Source organism: Giraffa tippelskirchi, chromosome 9 (assembly GCF_054371585.1).
Source record: "Giraffa tippelskirchi isolate mGirTip1 chromosome 9, T2T-mGirTip1v1.2.pri, whole genome shotgun sequence".
NCBI classification, from domain to species: Eukaryota; Metazoa; Chordata; class Mammalia; order Artiodactyla; family Giraffidae; genus Giraffa; species Giraffa tippelskirchi.
The window spans coordinates 28,683,566-28,706,635 of NC_137283.1; the positions used below are offsets into that span (position 1 = coordinate 28,683,566).

Sequence of the window (23,070 nt, forward strand, 5' to 3'; positions counted from 1 at the left end):
CAGCAAGTCCAGTACAGACTAACCTGTTTACAAGGCAGATCACTTGGCCTTGTACATCTTGGCCAGTTGGCCTTTTTAAGGTCGATTCTGTGGATATTTGGCCCAATATTGCTTGTTAAAGATAGCTGAGGTTCAGGCATGAGGTATAGGCTTTCTTTCTAGTGACTGTCCGGATCAAATTTGGCTTACAGAAAAATGACTTTTCTTATACTGGCTAAGCCAATTCACTACTATCAGAAGCATTGTTTTCTTGTTTTCTTACTTTGACACCTGGGTATTCATAAAACTGTCCAGCAGCTGGAAAGAACGCTGAAAATCAGAAAATCTGACCTCCTTCCTTAAGAAATTAGAAAACTCAGCTTCCATAGAAGCTGACACTTTTCCTTTCAAGCACCAATGCATCAGCACCCTGAGATACTAATCAGAATAGAGCATTTGTTTGGCATGATCCTATTGCTTTTAGCGAGGACCTTCTCTACCTTGCTCTGTTGCAAAGATTATTATAAGAAAGTAATATGGACACAGTCTTGTATTAAAAGTATTATAGCATTCAGCAAAAACAGCCTTGATGGGAACACACCAAGTTTCATTTGTGAAACTCCATTAAAAATATAAGTGTATAGATGGTATAACTGGACAGTTTAGCAGTGAGGGTGTAAAGAGCAGGAAATCTCAGGTTACCTGTATTCAGATGAGTTTTTTGTGGCTTGGGGCACATTACCAAACCTCTGCAGGCACTGGGCAGCTCACCTGTAAGATGGGGACAAGTAATAATGACATCTAAGTACATTGGCTGGTGGGAATTCGGCACTGTAGTGAAGGTGACTTGCCTATTAGCATGTAAGCAGGAGTTCAGTCCACACACCCCAGCCCCTGACATCGTCATCACGCCCTGAGAAGCGCTGCCTCGTCGTCTCATGCTGCAGCCCTTCTCAGACTCTAGAAATTAGATTTCTTCGAAAAACTTGAGCAGTGGGGCTTTGTGTAATTATCTCCTGTACTAGAATATGAGTAAAAGACCAGAAGGTGGTGACAGAGGCATTTTAAAAGAGACAGGTAAAGCAAAAGTGTATCAGTGATTTTTTTTTCTAGGTTAAATAGTGATATCCTCACATTGTATTTGCTTAAATTGACATCATGCTGTACGAGGTGAACACTCAAATTATAACTCATTCTAAACCGTCATAAATTGAATGATAACTTTACAAGTTAGCAAAAATTCAAAATGCACAGTTTTAAAATGACAAAAATGCTAAGTACATTTTCCTACCTTTGGACCTTCACTTTTCCCCTACACCCCATTAAGGTAAGAACCTGTACATGATCTGCTCTGTGCCTTGGGCAGTCAAGGATATATTTGCTGGGAATAGTTGGTGGAGACGTCAGCTAAACTCTTCAAAGGAAGAAAAGTCATTGTTAGAATAAATGCCAGTAAATTTTCCTATAAAAGCGGTAGATTGTTCATGGGAAAATCTGTTCAAAAAAGATTAAAGTTTGGGTTTTGTTTTTAAGTGTTTTCACCCAGTTCTTTTGTAATTTAAGCCTCAAACAGCATGTGTGTGTGCTAAGTCACTTCACTAGTGTCTGACTCTTTATGACCCCATGGACGTAATAACCCGCCAGGCTCTTCTGTCCATGGGATTTTCCAGGCAAGAATATTGGAGTGGGTTGCTATTTCCTTCTCCAGGGGATTTTCCTGACACAGGAAATCGAACCTGCATCTCCTGCATCGCAGCAGATTCTTTACCTGCTAAACACATTGAGGAAGCCTAAAACTTGTATTAAATAGCAATTCAATGTTTATCTGAGTCAGTCCTTCAGCTCCTTGGGCAGCGCAGATAGATGGAGGCATCGTGGGCCAGGCGCCATTGTTGCAGGTGCTGATCGAGTCCTCTCTCTTCACTACACTCTGTAGCGTAGTGTAGTGTAATAACAACACGGTTATTTTAGGCTTCCAGTCTGGCAGCAAAATGCAATCATGGTGGTTATTGTAGATTTGCTTTTGTCAAACACAATGTCCAACGCACTCATGATAACTAGAAAAGATTTACACACCTGGTGCTTTGGGGAAGATTTATTTAATGGGCTCTACCTGTTCACCAGGGTCCCTTGTTCGCCCCCACACTAGTCCTTAACTGTGCTTCCTTCTGACCTCCAGGCTAGGGAGCAGTGTCCAGAAGTGCGTTTTTTATATCAGGTTTGACACCCAGGTCCATATGATTGGCCCATAGTTCCTGGACTGTCATCTGCAGAGCTCGGCCCCCTGGTGCCTGATGCTCACCCCATAGCTGGGCGGGACTCTCTGCTCTGCCATCCCTTGCACCTCTGAGCTGGATCAGTTTGGGGCACATTTCTAGCTGGGAAGTTCAGCATCTTGAAGTCCCCTCTCGGAGGGTCAGCACTGGCAAGAAGCATTATTTTTATAGGTTCCAGACTCTCATGGGTCAGCTGGGAACCAGTGCATGCTCCTCACCAAGCCTTAGTTCTTAGCAACAATCAGACATATGGCTGTGGTGCATTACTTGAATTTTTAAATCTTAGGCCTGATGTAGCTGGACCCCAACTTTCCTGAGCAAGACCTGCTAATTCAGTGTAGGGAGAAAGGAAAGATGGCGGGGTTGGAGAGGCTTCACTTCTGCAAGTGGATGAGCACGTGTGCTGTTAGCCCTGACCCAGGACACAGTGCTGGGTAAAGCCATAGTGGATGGTTCTTCTGGTGAGCAAGCCTGTAGTGTGTTGCCATCTAGTGGAACATATGGCAAACTAAAGATTAATGTATTCTGACCGCAGAGTTCACCAGAGCTAATTACATCAGCCGGAGAAAATAACTGAAAAGTATTTTGGAAACATGCAAATTCAGTGAAACAAAAAGTCGGAGTGACTTTTAGTAATCATGTTTTCTTAACGTTGGCAAAAGGTCAGCCTGTTTCTCAAGAGTTCATGAACATTTACCACCAGGGAACTAACAAGTTTTTCAAACACATAACCAGATCAGGACCCGCACTGTCACTGTGGTCTATACAACAGGCCCAGTTTCCCATTCAAAGTCCTTGACAAAAGAGGCTTGGTTATCACACGGTTATTTTAGTGTTTTTAGACTGTGATTTTAAGGTTTCAAATACCTTTCTCACTTATGTTTCCACTTTTCTGATTAAATTTCCACAGGGTAAATGTGCTTGTATTTAGGAGAAGCAAGCACCTGACTTGACAAAGTAGGAGTTCCACATTTTAAATTCTAACTCGCATCCCAGACGTGTCTGCCTCTGCGGTTTCAGACCTGGTTGGCGTGCAGACCTGCAGACTTAACATTGTGGAATGTTTCATGAACACTGACTCCTTGTTTTCCTTGTTTCTTTGCTCTTTGGCTTCTATTTGCCCAGATCTCTCCCTGGTGCCACAGCAGCTGAGTGCGCATCAAATCTGAAGAAAATCTACACAGTACAAACAGTACAGGTAAGGCCAAGAAACCTGCTGTTTGGGGAAGCTTACTCGTCCAACCTGAGACCTGCCGCTATGCTACCAGCGCCCACCCTGACTCTGCCCTGGCCTCAGCCCTCAGGTTTATTCTGGCAGAGCTTCCCTCAGCCAATCACACTACTCTTCTCTTGGTGACCTAGAGAATGTTATCTCTACTTCAGTGTTTCCCGGACCCTCGTGAACAGCAGTCCGGGGCATTGTTTGGAAGGTGTCAGGCTGTGTCCCATTCAAACACCAGCTCAGGTGTTCCCGCCCTGGGCTCTGTTTGCCATCAGTGAGAGGCCCTGACACCCACCTGCAGGGTTATCATAAGCAGGTCACGGGTCATGTTGGGAGGACGGGACAGTGTTGAGCAAGAAGGTGGAAGGTGTCAGACCTGTTTCCTACTTCCACGTTCAAATTCCATCGTCCTAAGTTGGGCAGGTATTGGCCCTTTAATTTCTGTGAAACTGGTGTCATGGTAGCACCTGCCTCCGGAGGTGTTTGTGAGGACTGGACAAGATGATGTCTTTACCAGGTTTCATGGGAAACCTGATATGCCATAGGCTCTCAGCAAATGTCGGCTCTTAGATCTCTTAGTTCATTCTCTATCCAACTCTTAGGAGGAACGTTAAAAAAAAGAAACTGGTTTATTTAGTTGATCACGTTACAGTTTTGTCCCAAGGGAAATTCTATCAAGTTTCTCTCCCTTTTTTAGTTTAATACATTGTTGAACACAAAATAAGGCTTTTAGGCCTGCTTCATACTTGCATTGACTATATGTCCTGAATTTTCTGGAAGGCCCAGTTTAAATCGTTTGTGTGTTCTGCCCCCAAATCTTGTAATGTCTTAGAAATTCCGGTAGATTGGTGTTTTTACTGTGTCTCTCTGTCAGCCTCTCACAGTAGCACAGAGATCCTATATTCAGATGCTTTTCTGCCTATCTGGTTCAGAAAATGTAGGGCTCAGGAATCGGATTGTAAGTGCCTCGCCAGCCACAGAAGACCCTAAGCTGGGTGTAAAAACACAGTCCCAACCATAGGCCATTTCTGATCTAGTTTAGAAAAGACGTAAGCATGTGGAAAGCAGAATAACAGAGCTGCTGTCAATAACCAGTGCCAAGTACAAGCGGTGTCACAAGGCAGCACATGGGCCACTGTCCAGAGGGACAGACGCTCTCAGAGTCTGGGAAAGGCTACCCCTCCCTTCTCCCTGTGGTGACATTATGGTCCTTGCTACTTCTCCGCAGTGCCACTGTGTAAACCTCCGAGCACTTGATTCTAAACCTGTCCTCATGTAAAAGTTCTTCCATCCTGCTGGTTTTAATTATCTCTTTGCAGTCCTCTTTAGACTTTTTCCACACTATTATGACATTGTATCATCAGAACTCTGCCTGGGATTCCAGGAAGACATTGGTACAGTCACACTGAGGGATCAGTTTGTTTCTCTGACCCTGCACAAAGATAACAGAATGTTGGCTGAGCCTTGATATCTGGCAGCAAGTGACACAGGACCTTTAGGGACCAATTTAAATTTCCCAGGCCAGCACATACTAGGAAATACTTTCAAATAAACTTTATTGGGATATAATTTAGCAGGTTTCTGAAGTGTACAGTTTGATAAATTTTGGCAAAGATACACAAGCATGTAACTATCACCAGGATCAAGACAAAAAATTTCATCCTGCCTTAAAATTCCTTCATGCCCTTGCCTTCTGGTCCTTTTCCAGAAGCAATCATTACTCACATTTCTGCCACCATACCTTGGTTTTGTCTTTTAATGAACCTCATATAAATGTAATCACACAGTATTGTGTATTGTGTCTGACTCCTTTCACTTCATAAATACTGAAGGATCAAATGAGTAAATGAGGAATTAATAAATGAACCACTTACCTGAGTCACAGCAGACTGCTCGCATAAGGATCCATTAAGCTGTTTGTCACACATTCTCAGTGGGGGCAAAAACTGATTCTTGGTAGGGCAAAAATGATTGTACTGTTTTCATATATAAAGCACAGATATGCATACAGTACGTATACAGATACATAGTCTTTCGGTGGTATTAAAGTTTCACAGTAAAGTGATTAGGAAAAGAGCTCCTTCAGCATAGTGGGATGATAATGAAACACTGCCCTAAGGGGTCAGGAAATTCTGTCCTATGTCTGATGTGTCTGTCCCCCTCCATTTCCTCATCTATAAAACTGACATAGATAATAGCAGTTCTACTCCCTAAGGTTGAATAAGGGATTAAGTGAGATTGCATAGCTCTTAGTAGTGCTTGGCACTTCATAAGCCCTCACCTGTCAACAGCTTTTACAAAAGCCAACACTTTTGTAATAAGAGTAGAACCCGACAGTTCTACCCTTTAACTTCATCAGTTGACTGGGGAGGATGTGGGCTGGGGTGTAGGGTAGTCACATGGCCTGGGTTTGTATCTTACTAGCTTGGATGGAGGAGCCTGGTAGGCTACAGTCCATGGGGTCGCTACGAGTCGGACACGACTGAGTGACTTCACTTTCCCTTTTCCCTTTCATGCACTGGAGAAGGAAATGGCAACCCACTCCAGCATTCTTGCCTGGAGAATCCCAGGGACGGCGGAGCCTGGTGGGCTGCCGTCTATGGGGTCGCACAGAGTCGGACACGACTGAAGCGACTTAGCAGCAGCAGCAGCAGCAGCTTGGGCAAGTTGTTTTGCTTCTCTGTATCTGTTTACTTATCTCTAAGATGGGAATAATCTGATACAAGTTGTATCATGAGTTTGTGAGAATGAAATGGCATAGGACTTAAAAGCACATAGTAAGTCCCTGATAATAATAATAAGTTCATCTGCCATTATTTCTCAACTTCTATTGAAACGTCTTGTACTTTCCACAATCTTTTTTTTTTTTTAAATTGTATTGGCGTATAGTTGCTTTACAATGTTGTGTTGGTTTCTGCTGTACAGCAAAGTGAGTGAGCTATATGTATACATATATCCTCTTTTTTGGGTTTCCTTCCCATTTAGGTTACCACAGAGCGTTGAGTCGAGTTCTCTGTGCTGTACAGTAGGTTATCACTAGTTATCTATTTTATACATAGTAGTGTATATGTGTCAGTCCCAATCTCCCAGTTCATCCCACCCTGCCCCCTTTCCCTGCTTGGTGTCCATATATTTGTTCTTTACATCTGTGTCTCTATTTCTGCTTTGCAGATAGGTTCATCTGTATCGGTTTTCTAGATTCCACATAAATATGTTAATATACAATATTTGTTGTTCTCTTTCTGACTTACTTCACTCTATGACAGTCTCTAGGTCCATTCATGTCTCTTCAAATGGCACAGTCTTATTTTTTTTTCCTTCAATTTTTTATGGCTGAGTAATATTCCATTGTATATGTATACAACATCTTCCTTATCCATTCCACCACCGATGGACATTTAGCTTGTTTGCGTGTCCTGGCTATTGTGCATAGTGCCACAGTGAACATTGGGGTACATGTATCTCTTTGAACCTCAGCCATGTTTTAAATTCTGTGTACCACGGCTTCTAGATGATTTCAGGCAATTATTCCCCAGATTATACCACTGCAAATACCTCTACTTAATGAAACCATGTTTAACAGGTTTGGAGATTTCAGCCTGTATCCTTAATATCTGTGAGTAGTTTTTAGTATTTGAGAACTAGCCTGGGTGCTGATTTTAAAATCATTTGAGAATATGCTTTTGCCCTACTCTCTTTTTGTTCCGTGATTGTAGGTTTATTCTTGGGTAGTCACTCTGTCAGTACTAAAAAATTTACATCCCTAATTATGTCTGTTTTTCCTTCATGCATGTTGAGATGCAATGTAAGTATCATGTGTTATTATTGATTGCTTTCTGTAAGGACACAGTATGTCTTTTTGCCCTCAACAAATCAGAGATGCAGATGGAGGTAGAAGAGGAATTGTTATCCCTATTGATTAGCTGGAGGGACTGAGTCTGGGAGGTTAGTGGCCCCAGACATGTGGTGGAAACAGCCAATCATGCTGTGTCTCTGGGACCAGAAGTCCCTCCTCCTCTAGGTCCATCCTTTTGCTTTTGCTCCCCCCTGACCGAGGATGAGGCCTGCGCCTCCAGCCGGCCCGGTGACCCTTGCTAAGGACACTCTCATCACAGCCAACAATAATGCCCTCTGCTTGAAGTTAAATTTATTTCCTACTTTACGGCCTTTCTTGGAAAATTCCATGTTTCATTTAGATGTGTTTTCCAGACAGCCTATTGATTCCTTTTACTCTTGTGTAAACATTTCCAAATTTTCCACATTTCTCCTGTGTTTTTATGTCCTAAACGGATGCAGCACAGAATAGAAGACAGCTTATGAACAAGCTTGATGGGAGAGAGCTACCAGCCAGATGCAGTTTGCAGGGGAGGGCTCTGTTGCTGCCACAGGACCAAAATTTCAGCCCTGAAAACCCATTACAGCATTCTAACCCACTTTGTTGTTGCTGTTCAGTTGCTCAGTCGTGTCTGACTCTTTACAACCCCATGGACTGCAGCACGCCAGGCTTCCTTGTCCTTCACCATCTCCTGGAGTTTGCTTAAATTCATGTCCATTGAGTCAGTGATGGTATCTAACCATCTCATCCTCTGCTTCCCCCTTTTCCTTCTGTCTTCATTCTTTCCCAGCATCAGGGTCTTTTCCAGTGAGTCAGCTCTTTGCATCAGGTGGCCAAAGTATTGGGGCTTCAGCTTCAGCATCAGTCCTTCCAATGAATATTCATGGTTGGTTTTCTTTAGGATTGATTGGTTTGATCTCCTTGCAGTCCAAGGGCGTGGCAACACCTTAAAGGCAACACCTTAAACACCTGAGGTATCACCTTAAGGTGTTGCCACGCTGTGTCTCGTTGTTCTGTGTCCTACCCAGTGGTCCTGTAAATTGACGGACATTTTGCTTAAATTTAAAGAAAACAGAAACTTCACATTTCTTCTGTAAATGAATGTCCAGCACTGTTTGTTGTAAACTGAAGGTCTTCACAAGAATATATGTGCGTGCTAAGTCACTTCAGTCATGTCTGACTTAGCACGACTTTTCTGTTGCTCTCAATGTGTGAGCCCCATTTACTCCCTAATGCAGACTTTGTTTTTCATTCATTGACTTCCTGCATGGTGGGAAATTGCCCTGATCCTAAATGGATCTTCATCTTCCCCACTCCCCATCAGTCCTCCCAACTTTGGTTCTCGCTTTAAGTCAAGCCCTTTGGAATTCAAAGCAAAACCCATTTCTCTCTCAAGTATCTAGCTTTCCCAAGTCAGAAGCACTTTGCTTTCAGCCTGTTGTGTCTGCTGTGATTTAAAAACATCCATTAAGCTCTCTGTAGTTGCCTTCTTTCTTCTGGGCTGTGTCTGCCCTTTCCATAAACACCATTGATTCGATTGGTGGGATGCAAGCCCCAGCCAATTAGAATTACCTAAGGAATGAAAATGTTTGTTCAAAATTTTAAAGATACTTTCAAGGATTTATATGCTGTGACCCTCAGAAGAAATTGTGGATTTGGTTTTTTTTTTCCTTTGGTGGTGTATTTGCTAGATTTTTTTTTTTTTTTTGTAAACCATGTTGTCTTTCACCATGTGGCATTTTTTCTTCTCAAGTATTTTCAAGTTTATTCCCTCTTTTTTTTCACCTTGAGAACATTCAGTAAAAAACTGAGGAGGAAATTTGCCAATTTTCCTGGCAATGATTGATGATCTGTTTGGCAAAAATCTGTCAGGAGGAGCATAATTGCTTCAATCAGAACTAGTAGGTTGGGGATTTATCAAGTGGACACCATTGTCTAGTGAATCTAACCACTCCTGAGACTCATCACAGCACCCTGCCCTTCACTGATGTCCACACATGTTGACTGAGTAAATGATGTTGGACTTCCCTACCTCTCCTCCAGTTAATCATTAAGTCTTTTGGGGAAAAAAAAAAACGCTTCATCATTTTTAATAAATATTGTGCTTAGTTCTACTGTAATATACTGTTTGCAGGCCAGTTAGAATTAACTCTAAGTCTATGGGCTTTTGAAATATATTTGCTAGGTTCTATCAGTGATAAAACATAGATGTTTCAACAAAAATAAAAGTGTGTTATGGAGAGCATGACTAGGAATTATCCAGCTTCCAGTGAAACAGTGCTTTTACTTCCGCCAGAAAGGAGGCAGTGTAAGGAACTGTGATGCCAGGTTCCTTCCTCCAGCTCTCTCTCCATCACACATGCTTGACAAGCAGTCCACGCACTGGGTGAGGTTTGCAGTAAGGAAACAGACTGACTTTGTGCTACAGACTTTAATGGGGCTGTTTTTAATGAAGTCACCACATATTTCAATCTCATTTTGTGTTCATGCACAAACATGCAAATATGGACTTGAATAAGTACATTGGGTACTGTATCTTCCTGGGCTGCAATCTCCTCCTCTCAGATTTGCCAAGACTAACAAAATCAGTTGTCCATTTGTGTTTTCAAGGAAACTTCTAAAGTCACACACCGTAGCAAAATCCTTAGTGTGTTGTTCTTAGGTTTGGAATGGGAGAAGCATTTTGTTGTGTTTTCCATGGTGCCTCAAACACTGGGTGAAAAGTTAAGATTTGAGAACTTTGGCAGGGGTACGAGGGCAGGTGTTCTAGCCTGGATCCATTTTAGGAAACTTGAAGTTTGCCAGGTCTGAAGTTGTCTTGGTGAAAGCAGGCATTTATATTCTAGCATAAATGTGTCCATAAATTCTGCACAGGTCCTTGCCATATCATTGTGGAAGTCCCAGGCTAGAGCTAAGGCAGCAACATAGCCAGTAATTAAGGGAACCTGCTGGTGGGAAATGTCTGCAGTGGTGCCCCTCACTCTGTGACCTCATGACCTGTTCCATGGCTTCTAGGACTGGAGAAAGATGTGCCTAAAATGGGTCATAGTGTCTGCAGAGGAGGAAAGTGCTGAGTGGTTAAGATCACAGGTTTTAGAGTCTACGTGCCTGGCCTCAAATTCCAGCTCTGCCTATACACAGCCATACCACAGACCAGAAATGAAATATTGGGATAATCTTACTATTTGCACTGATAGCAAACCATATATATGGTAGGTGTCTCCACAAAGACAGACATCTGTTTGATGACTTACAGAGTTATTTTCAGCTGCTCCCTACATTACCACCGTTTAGTATAAGGAACACTAGGTATTCTTATTAAATCTGTTGTCAAGTACGATGTGTTTTTTTTGCCTTCAGTTTTATTTTACCATTCATTGTTGCTGGCGTTGGAATGAATCCAGCTTTAATTTTTACACAACATGGGCTAAAACAATCTGATAAGATTCTTTCATCTGTGTTTGATGAGAAGGATTATTGTTCAGCATAGATAAAATGTCATTTCACCTATGCTACTCTTGGATTCATTTTTCTAATTGTTCTCTTGCTTGTTCTGTTCTCCTCAGATTCGCTAGGAGTCCCAGTCTTCCTTGACTTAACCTCAGCACACAGAATATTGTTTCTCATTTGTATAGTGATTCTGCGCATAAATATATGTTCATAGTGCTGTGATTCTTGGGCCCGTTCTGAACAAATTGGGACGAGTTCTCTCCTATGTACACCCAGTCTTTGTCCTAAGCCTGGCAGTCATACCAAACAGTCATGCTGGGGGATTAGTCTGTGTGCCTCAGTTTCCTTATCCATAGAACAAGGCTAATAATTAAACCTTCTATTGAGATTGTCATTAGGATAAATTTCATAAACATGTGAAAGTTCAGAGACCAAATTCTGGCCCTATTAATGTTCCTGCTGTTACTCTCATTGTTATTAATACTCTACTATTTTTACGTAATCTGTTTCTGACTACCAGCTCCCATGTGTGTTAGTTCCAGCTGCTCTAACAGAATACTGTAGACTGGATGAATTCAACAACAAACGCTGATTTCAGCCGATTTCTCACGCTGAAGTCCACAATCAGGGAGCCAGTGTGATCAAGTCCTGGTGAAGGCACTCTTCCTGGTTTTATTGACAGACAGACAACCGTCTGTTCATTGTATCTGCGCGTGGTAGAGAGAACTCTCTTCCTTTCCTTATCGGGACACCAGTACCATCATGATGCATGGGGTGTTCCATCCTTATGGCCTAATTTTGTCCCAAAGACCCCACCTCCTAATACCATCCCAGTGGCTGCTTGGGTTTCACTCTGTGAGTTTGGGGAGCACACAGACATGGAATTCATAACACCTTGTATCTTGGGAAACTTGGTTTGGCAGCTGAGCTGTTCCTTTTTCCTGCTGGGAGAGGAAAGGAAGTGGGGAATTTCCTGTTTGCCTCTTGTATACCCCCTCCCCCAATCCAAAGTGTAATAGACTCTTTCTAGGCTTAGAAGACAGAGTCTGTGTTACAAGGAAGTATGGTCCAGTACATATATTCAGCACTAGTGACTTTATTATATGCCATCTACGTGTCAGAAAAATCATTAGCAAGATCCTTACCCAGTTTTATGTGGAGACACATTGCATAAGAATGGTTGCTTAATAACCATAGTTTCCTGAAACATACAGCTTGGCCCAACTTCAGAAAAGAACATTCCTTAACGTTATGTTACATTTCCTAGCAGAAAATTAGAAAGAATACTGAGAAAAATCTAGTTCAAATGGATAGGACTTAATGAGAACCTGATTTTTTTCTTTAATGCATTAGTTTTATAATCTAGCAGTATAGCAAGTCAACACTGTATATATTAAACAAAGTGTTTTTCTTTTAAAGATATTCTGGAGTGTGTACAATAATATCCCTCCTGTGACTAGCCTGCCTTTGAGATGCAGTTATCATTTAATGAGAGGAGAGAGGCGACCACTCTGGTAAGTGTCTTCTGTATAATTCGCAGTTATGGTGGGAGGGAAATGATTGTGAACTTAATAAAATGTTTAATTTCATGCCAAATTGGAATGCCACAATAATTTTCTCCTAGTGATGCTGCTATGATTTAATTTTGAAATAGGTCCTGCCGCCATTCCTTTCTCCTTGTGCCCCAGGATGATAAGCAGGTGTCTCAGCATCTGCCCGTGGAGGACCCAACCGCAGTCTCTCCATAAATAGGTCCTCAGTAGCTCAGTGAAGGGGCCATGCAGGTCTTTGTTTGGGGGCGTAGCATCATTTGGGTTTCTTCTTTCACTTGTTCAGTAATGACCCGGACAGTGCAATGAAAAAGCTTATAGGCTGTAGGAAACGTGAGGGAACAGATGTGGTACCCAGGAACCGTGCATGAACAAAGATCACATCCCCTCAGACATACCTCACATGGGCCACATAGAAAGTGTATGATACTGATCATGGCCCACAGTCAAGGAGAAGCTGTCTTTCTTCTTTAATGGCTGGGGTAGTGTTGAGGGTGGGGAAGAGTAAGCCACTTTGCCTCGGCTGAAATCCCAGTTAATAGTGAATCCTTGTATCATGTTCCTTGACTCTTCTAAGTCATTTCCTCATTAATAGAAGAGAAATGTATCTTAACTCTTTGATCGTAAATGACAGAAACCTAAACTGAGCCAAAAGTGGCATCTTTTGGCCTCTGTAACTAGATAGTCTACTGATGGGGCTAGTTTCGGGCAGGTCTACGTGCTCAGTTGTTATTGGGACTCGGACACTCTGTAGCAGATTTGCTTTGCTTTTCTCTGCCTTGGTTTAATTTTCAGGCAGGTTCTCCTGTTTAGGTGACAAAATGGCTTTCCTAGGCTCCAGTCTTTCACCCTGCAAGTTCGTCAATGTCAGCATTCACCAGCCCCAATAAAATGCCAGGGCAAGCTCTCTCTGGCCCCATGTGGGTCATCTTTCCATCCCTGGCCAACCACAAAGACTAGGAGGAGACAGCATTGTCATGGGCAGACCTGGGTCGTGAGCCCATCTTTAAAGCTAGGGTTTGAAATCAGCCATATCAGAAAGTGTCTGACAGAAGAGTAGAGGACAGGAAGCTACTTAAAGGGAGATTGGGGTGCTCTTGCCAGAAGGGGGAGCAATTACTACAGTGGGAAGCAGCAGATATCTTCTACAGGAGCTGACTCTCCCATTAGACTTGTGACACAGGGCTGAAAGGCCGCTCAGAGGAGGCGATGTCAAGAACAAGACGTGGAGATGTAAAAGCCCTCACCCCTGTTAGGCACTTGCAGTCCCTCCCAGATACTCTGGGGAGCCTCTCTGCACCCTTCCTTGAGGATGATCACCTTCCCGGCCCTTTTGGCCACTGACTCCCACTCCCCTCTCCATTGCCTTCCTTTTTCTTTCATCCGCTTCTATTTCCAGTAAAACAGACAGGGGTGGGGAAGTTCATTGCGGGATGCTCCCTTGTCTTTTGTTTTTAATGTCATCCATTGTTAAACTAGATGTACGCAGGACCACTTCATCCAGGAGTATAACTTTGAATGTTGGTTTTTGATCCAGGGAAGAGGAGAGTAATGCTAAGGGTGGCGTTTGGAAGATGAAAGTCCCCAAGGACAGCACGGTAGGTTTGTTCTGATCCTTTTCCATAAGTTGAATGTGTGGTTGTTGTTGATTGCATGTGATGAACCTATTGTGCGTTTCAGACAGTCCACCTGATAGACTCAGAACAGGACTGGGAGTGAGAAATTCAATTCTGAACTTGGTGGTTTTCTTTTGTTTTTTAACTTTATTTTGCATTGTGGTATAGCTGATTAACGGGCTTCCCAGGTGGTGCTAAATGATAAAGAACCTGCCTGCCAATGCAGGAGACATAAGAGACTCAGGTTCAATCCCTGGATCGGGAAGATCCGCTGGAGGAGGGTATAGCGACCCACTCCAGTATTCTTGCCTGGAGAATTCCATGGACAGAGGAGCCTGGCAGGCTAGAGTCCACGGGGTCGCAAAGAGTCAGACACAACTTGAAGCAATTTAGCAGCAGCAGCAGCATAGCTGATTAACAATGTGTGATAGTTTCAGGTGAACAGGGAAGAGACTCAACCATACATATACATGTATCCATTCTTCCCCAGACTCCACTCCCTTCCAGGCTGCCGTGAAACATTGAGCAGAGTTCCACGTGTTATACAGTAGGTCCTTGTTGGCTATCCATTTTAAACATAGCAGTGTGTACATGTCCATTCCAAACTCCGATCTTGGTGGTTTTCTATCTTAAACACTGTCACCTTGAAAATACACTGTGAGTCTCTGCAGAAATGCAACAATAGTATGACTGTATGTATCGTAGAGTCTGAACATCTCCATACCTGTAAACTTTACCAAAAAGCTAATTATGGTTGTGTTGTCCTCCCCAGCCATAACCAACATGTGGAAGTGGGTTTACATAGTGAAAAGCATGACCCTTCCCAGCAAAGGCTTGTCCCTTCCCCACCGTAGGACCAACACTCCTGAGAGTGATCCTGGCTCAGAGGGTCGGGATGCATGGGAGGGATTGCATCTCACCGTTCTTCAAGGTTTGATGCAGGGCTGTGCTCAGTTTCTCTCTGGGACTGATGAGAACCTGGTTGGTGGCATGGCCTGCTGGGGCTCTGATTGGCAGTGGTCATGCCTCAGAAACCTGGGTTTCCTAAGAGTGGGCTCTAATTCATTATACTCACTGAAAAGAACATTCAAATCTGCTTTGAAGCCTTGGGAAACCAAAAGCTTCTTTGAAAATGGATGTGAAGACTGATGCTACCCAGTCTCACCTTTTCATGGTTTCTTTCATATGGATAAGTGCAAAGAATTGAAACACATCTAGGGACCCATAGGCTTGACCAGACATCGCTGAAGCTGAAACTTCAATACTTTGGCCACCTGATGCGAAGAACTGACTCACTGGAAAAGACCTTGATGCTGGGAAAGATTGAAGACAGGAGGAGAAGGGGACGGCAGAGGATGAGATGGTTGGATGGCATCACCGACTGTATAAGTTTGAGCCAGCTCAAGGAGTTGGTGATGGACAGGGAAGTCTGGCGTGCTGCAGTCCATTGGGTCATGAAGAGTCGGACACAACTGAGCAGCTGAACTGAACAGAAAGATATGACCCAGTTTGTTTCTTAAAAATGCAAGCTATTATTAAGGTGCCTAGCTACAAGATTTGCCTGTTATTTGATATATAGGATTTAAAAAATGTCAGGGGAGGGACTTCCCTGGTGGTCCAGTGGCTAAAACTGTTTGTTCCCAATGCAGCGGGGCTTGGGTTCAATCCTTGATCAGGGAAATAAATCCCGCATGCTGTCGTTTTGAATATCAGTGAAAACACGTTTTCCTCGTCATGTTCTTTGTTTACTCACAGTAGATGTTGAACTCCAGTAGAAACGATCATGATGGGTGAAAAGTAGCTGAAAGATGTTTGTCCTCCCTCCTTGGTCAGCTCACTCGAGCACATTCGGTCACAAATAATAACGCCTTGCCGGCTGTAGAAATGTCCTCATCCCAAGCCACTCAGCCCTCTCTTCTTCGCTGACCAGCAGGAGTCTGGTGGGCTGGCCTTGTCTGCATTCACTGTGGGACGGGGAGCGTTCCCTTCCGCTAACTTCCTCTCAACACACTCACCTTCGCCCCGATAGCGTAAGAGACTGCAGACAGGACAGAGAGGAGATGGAAAGGGAGGGTTTCCAGGTGGGAGACAGGTAGACCAGGGTCTAGGAAAGAGAAAAGAAAACCCTCTTTGAGAGGGAAAAGTCATTACTGTTCCCTGCTATGGTCTTGGTTAAAAATTCAGCGAGGCTGCTTTCAGCTCATTAGAACATGATGATACACGCACTTATTATAGTTAATATATACTGGGCAGCTGGTCCAGAGCACACGCACAGCTATTTATGGAACAGATCTTAAATCTCTATTCCTGTTGTTGCAGTCACAGTCCTGAGTCCGTCAAATGCATGTGTTGACTAATTTCATGGTCACAGCAACCCTGGGAGGTCGGTCCTATTTTTACTCCCTGTTCACCAAAGGGAAACTGATGCTCAGAGAGGCTGATAGTCTGCCTGGGGCATAGGTACTAAGCTGGCTGTCATGTTTCATACCCAGTTCTGACAGAGTTCAGAGCACGTGAACCATGACAAGGAAGAGATACGGGATGAAGAGCTTTTTGAGGAGAAACTAGAAGAACTTGGAGGCCTCCAGTTACCTGTGTGTGGACACTGGCTGTTGATGGATGGCGTTAGTAGATCTTGAGTAGGAGAGGCTCAGTTTTTCTCATTGGGAAGGAGTGAACCAGAAAGGGAAACTGAAAAGTGAAAGTGTTAGTTGCTCAGTTGTGTCCGACTCTTTGCAACCCCACAGACTGTAGCCCGCCATGGCTTCTCTATCCATGGAATTCTCCAGGCAAGAATACTAGAGTGGGCTGCCATTCCCTTTCCAGGGGATCTTCCTGACCCAGAAATCAAACCCGGGTCTTCCACATTGCAGGCAGATTCTTTACCACCTGCATTAATTCTTTGAGGGAAATGCACGTATGCACACACACACAATACACACAGTTAAGTTATTTAGCAGAAACAGAATGCCTTCAAGTGAATAGAAATCTGCAAGTCTCTGGCCCTCAATAAACCAGAAATTTCCTGAAGTGTTCTTCACTTGTGTAACTTTGGCAGTGCCTTATAAACTTCAAGAAAAACAGGAAAGGGTTTTTGAGAAGGATTTTCCTAATAGCATTCACTTACAACCAGCTGATATGTTCTGAATCAGTGAGAGATAAAGAAATCGGAAAATCCTAGGTCATTTGAATGCATTTTTCCCACATTCTTCTCAAATTCATCCCAGGTGGCACTCAAGATTAGCTTTGCCACGTTAAACCTACAGTTTCTTGGACACAGAGTTTGTGACTTGGGATCCCTTGTATCTTTCTGTGCAAAGCGATGTGTAAAACAGTATGATCTGTGCCACCACGTGAGTGTTCACACCCGTGATTCAGCCTCATCTGTGGGCCCGCAATACAGGCATGGATAGGGCGTGAGAGCTGAAAGAAAAAGTGACCTGTGTAGCTCCTGAAGATAATTGTTTAAAAACGTGTATGTGTTTCTTTTCTTTGGTTCTGTCGTGTTTTTTATTCTCTTCCCACACCAGTCCACAGTTTGGAAAGAGTTGTTGTTAGCGACTATCGGGGAACAGTTCACAGACTGTGCAGCCGCAGGTAACGATGCTCTCAGCTCTGGTCATCCCCGCTTGCGTGCGCTTGGCTTGTGCTTGTTCCCTGCTGACGTTTGTTTCCATGTGTTTGGCTTTTGCATATCTCAGGGTCATTTATTTTGTCACTGTGACGTTTACTTAGCTTTTTTCCATGTGATCATGGCATTTCAATGTTAATATATGTAGGTACATATATGTATATTTACATATTTGTATATTATGTGCATATACATATGTGTGTATGCTTATATATTTATATATTTTTTGCACATATAGCTTGTCTTCATAGTATCCATGACCATCTGTCTAAGATAAATAGGCAAGAAAAAAGGAAAAAAAATTATTTTTTACATCGAAGTATAGTTGGCATACAACATTATATTTGTCCCAGAAAAAAATGAAATTCGACATTGACTCCTAACACAATTGGTGGTAGGTTTCCTTTATCCATTCTGACCCTTCCAGAAGAGGCAGGTATGTTTGTTGTCTACTGAAGTTTGTGGTTAAGTTGGCACAATCCTTTCTGTCTCTCTCAATCCCTCGCCTTGCCATCTGTCCTCTTCATCCCTCTACTCAGAATCAGCCAGAAAGGGGAGGTGGGGCTGAATCACCGTTAGTGCCTATGATCGCACAACTGAGGCTAAAAGGTAAAGTCCTCAGGACTTTACAGACCATTTTCAAATACTGAATGAGTTTCTGAGAGCCCTGTGAATGCATTTCTATTTTACATTTTTAAATTGAAGTATAGTTGATGTACAAAATGCATAGGATAACAGGTGTCCAACATAGTCACAGAGTCATAGTTTTCAAAGGTTATATACTCCCTCTGTAGTCATTACAAAAGACTGACTCTATTCCCCAAGCTGCACAACAGCCCTGCAGCTTATTTTTTACCTAATAGTTTGTACCTCTCAATTCCTTTCCCCATTTTTATTTTGCTTTGTTTTTTGTCATGAAACCACTCAAAGAGGAAAAATTGAATTGCTAGTTTACAAATTTGTTTTCTTCTTGGATAGTTCTTTCTGAATGCTTCTGAGGTAACATTTAGAATAATATTTTACCTGTTCAGCTTTCAGTTATGATTTTTTTTTAAGCTAATTGATATTGATTGATTTGCCCTCAGCCTTCTTAAATGGTGCTGCCTTTGGGAACCCTTGTAGGCTTAGCCAGTTCCATGCAGGTTTCAGGTTTACCTCACTGACTGTTTCATCATCCTACTTCTGTTTTCCTCAATTATTACACTTCTTTTTATTCACTGAAGACAGGACCTGGGTTAAGATAACTTGTCTTAAAAGTACAGATTCCTTCTGTTTTAATAGGGGGTAGTTAGCAACTTTACAATATGTAGCCAAAAAACTGTGTCTTCGTTGTAATTATAAACACATACATCCCTGGGAGAGGAAGTTTTCTGTATGAATTATTCCCATTTCCAGAACCAGGGAAAATAGTCTAAGTAATAATAAATAGCCAGGATTGAGCAAAGGAGATGTATTGTTCTGTGGTTGACATTGGAATGAGAGCACCATTAGCTATTAACCGCTGGCTCTTCATTAACCCAGCTCCACCACTGCAGCAGGGCAGCTCCTGTCTCTGGTCCTCCCTTCCCTCATCTGCATACAGTGGCTTCTCCTAGCTCTGACGTTTTGCGCTGCCAGTATCCTAGAATCGTCAGGGCCTCACTGCTTGATGCTACTTGTGAATATTCCATACTGGTCGATGGATCTTCTTTTGCATACAGGCTACAGCCTTCTTGTCATGCCCTTCTGAAAGTGTTGTGCCAGGAGGCTACACCAAGGTACCAAAAACCAGGCCACACTGAAATACTGACAGCTCAGCATTTTCAGCACCAGTCTGTTCCGGCATCCTTTGACCAGTGGTGTAAAAATGGGCAAAACCAAAAGACGAGAAAATGCTAATCTTCTCCTGGCTGAGCTTCATAACGATTCTTGACAGTGGTCAATATGGAAGCTTTCCTCTTTGCTTGCTGATTTAATGTTCACATAAAATTTAATGTTGAGCTCTAGCAAATATATTTTGAAGATAAAAGGAAAAATAAGAAACCTATACATAAGACACATTTCTTGATGGGCTAATGAGTTTCCGTGGATGGCCATGATCAGGTACTTTTTACTTTGGGGGGGAATTTTTGTTGAATTGTGACATGTATACAGAGAAGGACACAAACTATACTGTGTGTAGTTTGATAAACATTCCCAAAGTAAACAAATCCCCATAACTGACATCCACATCAAGGAACAGGACGTCCATGGCCCTTCAGAATCTCTCCACACCCTGACTCCCCCGAAAGGTGGCCACCAGCCTAACTTCTGACACCTCCCACTGATTTTGCCTGCTTTCACACATTTCTATACAGGGAATTATTTAGTATCACATCACACACATTTAGCCCAGAGTGAAATTTATTTTAAAAGGGAAGAAGGGAAGGATGGAGGAAAGAAAACAATTATTTTGCTGAAGATGAACCCCTCTAGTAATTGGACAGGCCCTCATTTATAGTGTATCTAAGTGCTGGAACCTTTTAATCCCCAGTAGACACACAGAAAAACTGACAGTGTAAATATTGAGATGTACAGATTTACCATAAGCAAAGAAAATATAGGCAAAATGTATTAACTGCAGCACAGTTTCCCAGCTTTGATAATGCTTATCATTCACATCTAACTCGTTGATGCTGAGTGTGCAGGGGCAAAGGGGTGACCCTATTTCAGTAATGTGCAGCCAACACGTAAATCTGGAGTCAACTGTCTTTACTCCTGTCATTTTGCTGCAAATTACTATATATAGCGTGGCTCTGTAGGACAGTACATAACCTTACTTATCCAGCCACCAATTCTCAAATACCTACAAAACAACCCCAAATCTGGAATTCTGTCTTAAAAAAAAAGACCTACATTAATCAAAGTAGATAAATACTTTCCTGCCCATTCACTCAAGTGCTGTAATAACAGAGCCACACTTAGGAGATATTTGCTCTTACTTTATACACAGTGCTAACAGATGGTCATTGATTCTCTAGCCCACAGTTAAAATGCCCAGACCAGAAGGGGTGTGGCTAGGGAGAAGCAGGAGAGAGCTGGGAGGATTAACAGGATAGGAGCAGACAAGCAAACCACAGAAAACAGAATGAGCAACTCAGAACACACAGTCTGGGTCCAGTTAGTGTTGGGGCCCAGAGCGCTAGCCACCCCGAGATCTCTCAATGGTTGGCAGGAAGTCAGGAGAAATGCTTGCTGTTCTTAACAAGGACAGCCAAGCATCGAGGAACAGTTCATGTGAGTTCACTTGGCTTTCAGAGAGCCGAACATTATGCAACTTGTTTTAGAAAAAGTCTCATCAAAACAGAGTTCCAAATAGTCCAAGGCTTCGGTAACATGTTAAAAAGGGTAAATTACTTATCTGGAAAATTTGTTTGGCCGGGACACTCTGTTTATCTAAGTCCCTGGATAAATGTGATGGGACCGCTACAGCTTTAGCTCACTAACTTGCTTTCGTCCAATGATTTTCCCTTAGTATTTATCACGAGTTCTCTCATGCCACCTTCTTTTGATCATCTTCATAACCTACTAATAAAATGATAAGGGTTAAAAAGCCAACTCTGGAGGACTTGAAATGATCACTCATTTCTTTTTTCCCCCTGCCTTCCCTTCAGATGATGAAGTAATAGGAGTTAGTGTCAGCGTCCGGGACCGAGAAGATGTCGTCCAAGTCTGGAATGTAAATGCCGCATTAGTCGGTGAAGCCACTGTTTTAGAAAAGATCTATGAACTCCTGCCCCACATATCTTTTAAAGCAGTATTTTATAAACGTAAGTGCTTCATTTCCAGTTACTACTTTCTAGCTTATTCTTTCATACTTTTAAAGACAGAAACTGTGTTGCCAAAGAGGTGAAGGGAGAGTCACTTGAGATTCTATGATCCACTAAATAATTCAATAAAATACATTTATGGGTCTGAAAAAACAGTTTAGCCTTAGAAATTAAAATGAGATTTTATTGTCATCTAAACACATGTGTCATAAAAAAGAGATACATTATTGTTTTTGTTATTTCAAAAATTTAAACCTAATCTCAGACTTGTCATTCTTAGAAGAAATTGCCTTCTATTTGAAGCAACAATAACAAAAAAGTTATTATATGAGCTGGCAGGTAGATTTTCAATCATCCCTTCATAAACAGGGATTTATAATGTGTAACATCTGTATTTGTGGAGGAACTCGTTCTGAGTACAGGCATGATTGAATGTTCTACTGAAGTGCTAATACGTCCTCGTTACAGATGCCTGTGACACAGAAGAGAATGCACGCATAGTGGTGAAATGTTAGCAGTATGAATAGGTGTGTGGACCCATTGTTTCCATCATGATTCATGTTCATTGCTTTTGTGTGCTCCTTTGAAAAAGTCATCTTTTTCATAATGAAAACAGCTTAGTGCTATTAAACCAATGTTTAGTAGATCAAACTACGGGTTACAGTTTTAACAGTGAGTTAGAGGAAAGGATTGACAGCCCTGCGCATATATGATGAATTTCCTGTTTTCCCAAACTATTCCAAGACCCAGTTTTTTTCAACCATGGTGTTTCATTGAATCTAAGATGCCTTTGATCATAAGTATTCTTTTAGTATTACTAAGAAATAAAAATAAAAGGCTCCTAATTTAACTAAGACATGGTCTTAATTCCAGGGGTCTTCAAATGTGCAGTGGGGAGATGGGGGGGAGGTGCATCTCAGAATTACTGAAATACACTCCATGGCCGTTTCACTTTTTCCAACCCCTTATCAAAAAGAAGAAAAAAATCAAAATTTGTTTTGTCAGTGTCTAACTATGGGATGAATCTAAGGCCTCCCTCTTAGGAATCATATAATTGCAAGCCCAGTGATTTAGGTTGTAAGCTGTGGGACAAATCTGCTGCTGCAGATATCCAGAAGGTGTTTAGCTTCTGAATTTTAAACGGAAATTTATATAGAAGAGATAGAAGATGGCACTACACAAGTCGCTTAACTAATTGTGCAGCATGGAAATCACACGTCTGTAGATGCAATTTAGATTCCTTCAGTTCAGTTTAGTCACTCAGTCAAGTCCGACTCTTTGCAACCCCATAAACTACAGCACACCAGGATTCCTCAGGGGACATTCATTGTATTTTCAACCCAGATATTAATTGAAAGGTTACCAAGGGGTCTTTTTTTTTTTTTTCTACTCCCTGAGACTTAACTCCAGCAGAAACTCTCTGAAAGGAAGTGTGTTTCACTGCCATTTATGAATGGAGCAAATACAATCTTTACCGCCTTAGACCCAGCTCCCCATATCACTTCAAAGAGGAGGAAAGTGATTTGGAATTGTGAAGTCAGGAACCCTGGATTTTCGTCCCATTTCAATACCATGACCTCAGCCAAGTCACATTTTCTCATCTTTTCACTGTCCCTTCTTAATATTGAGGAAGTTGGTCTTAAATGATCTCCAAGGTCCCTTCTGCTTCAAAATTCTATGATTAAATTTCTAGCTAACCTGCTGTCAGTTAGCAGCAGACTCA

The 23,070-nt window shown here is 42.3% G+C and overlaps 1 protein-coding gene across 1 annotated transcript in view; it reads left to right on the forward strand.

Annotated features, from left to right (window-relative positions):
- EIF4E3 (eukaryotic translation initiation factor 4E family member 3) overlaps positions 1-23,070 on the forward strand; it is a 39,949-nt gene that overhangs the window by 12,168 nt on the left and 4,711 nt on the right. The window contains exons 2-6 of the mRNA XM_081528381.1: positions 3,381-3,453; positions 12,182-12,276; positions 13,850-13,910; positions 17,459-17,525; positions 21,192-21,347. Of these exons, the coding sequence (XP_081384507.1) occupies positions 3,381-3,453; positions 12,182-12,276; positions 13,850-13,910; positions 17,459-17,525; positions 21,192-21,347 (452 nt within the window). The remainder of the gene's footprint in view (positions 1-3,380; positions 3,454-12,181; positions 12,277-13,849; positions 13,911-17,458; positions 17,526-21,191; positions 21,348-23,070) is intronic.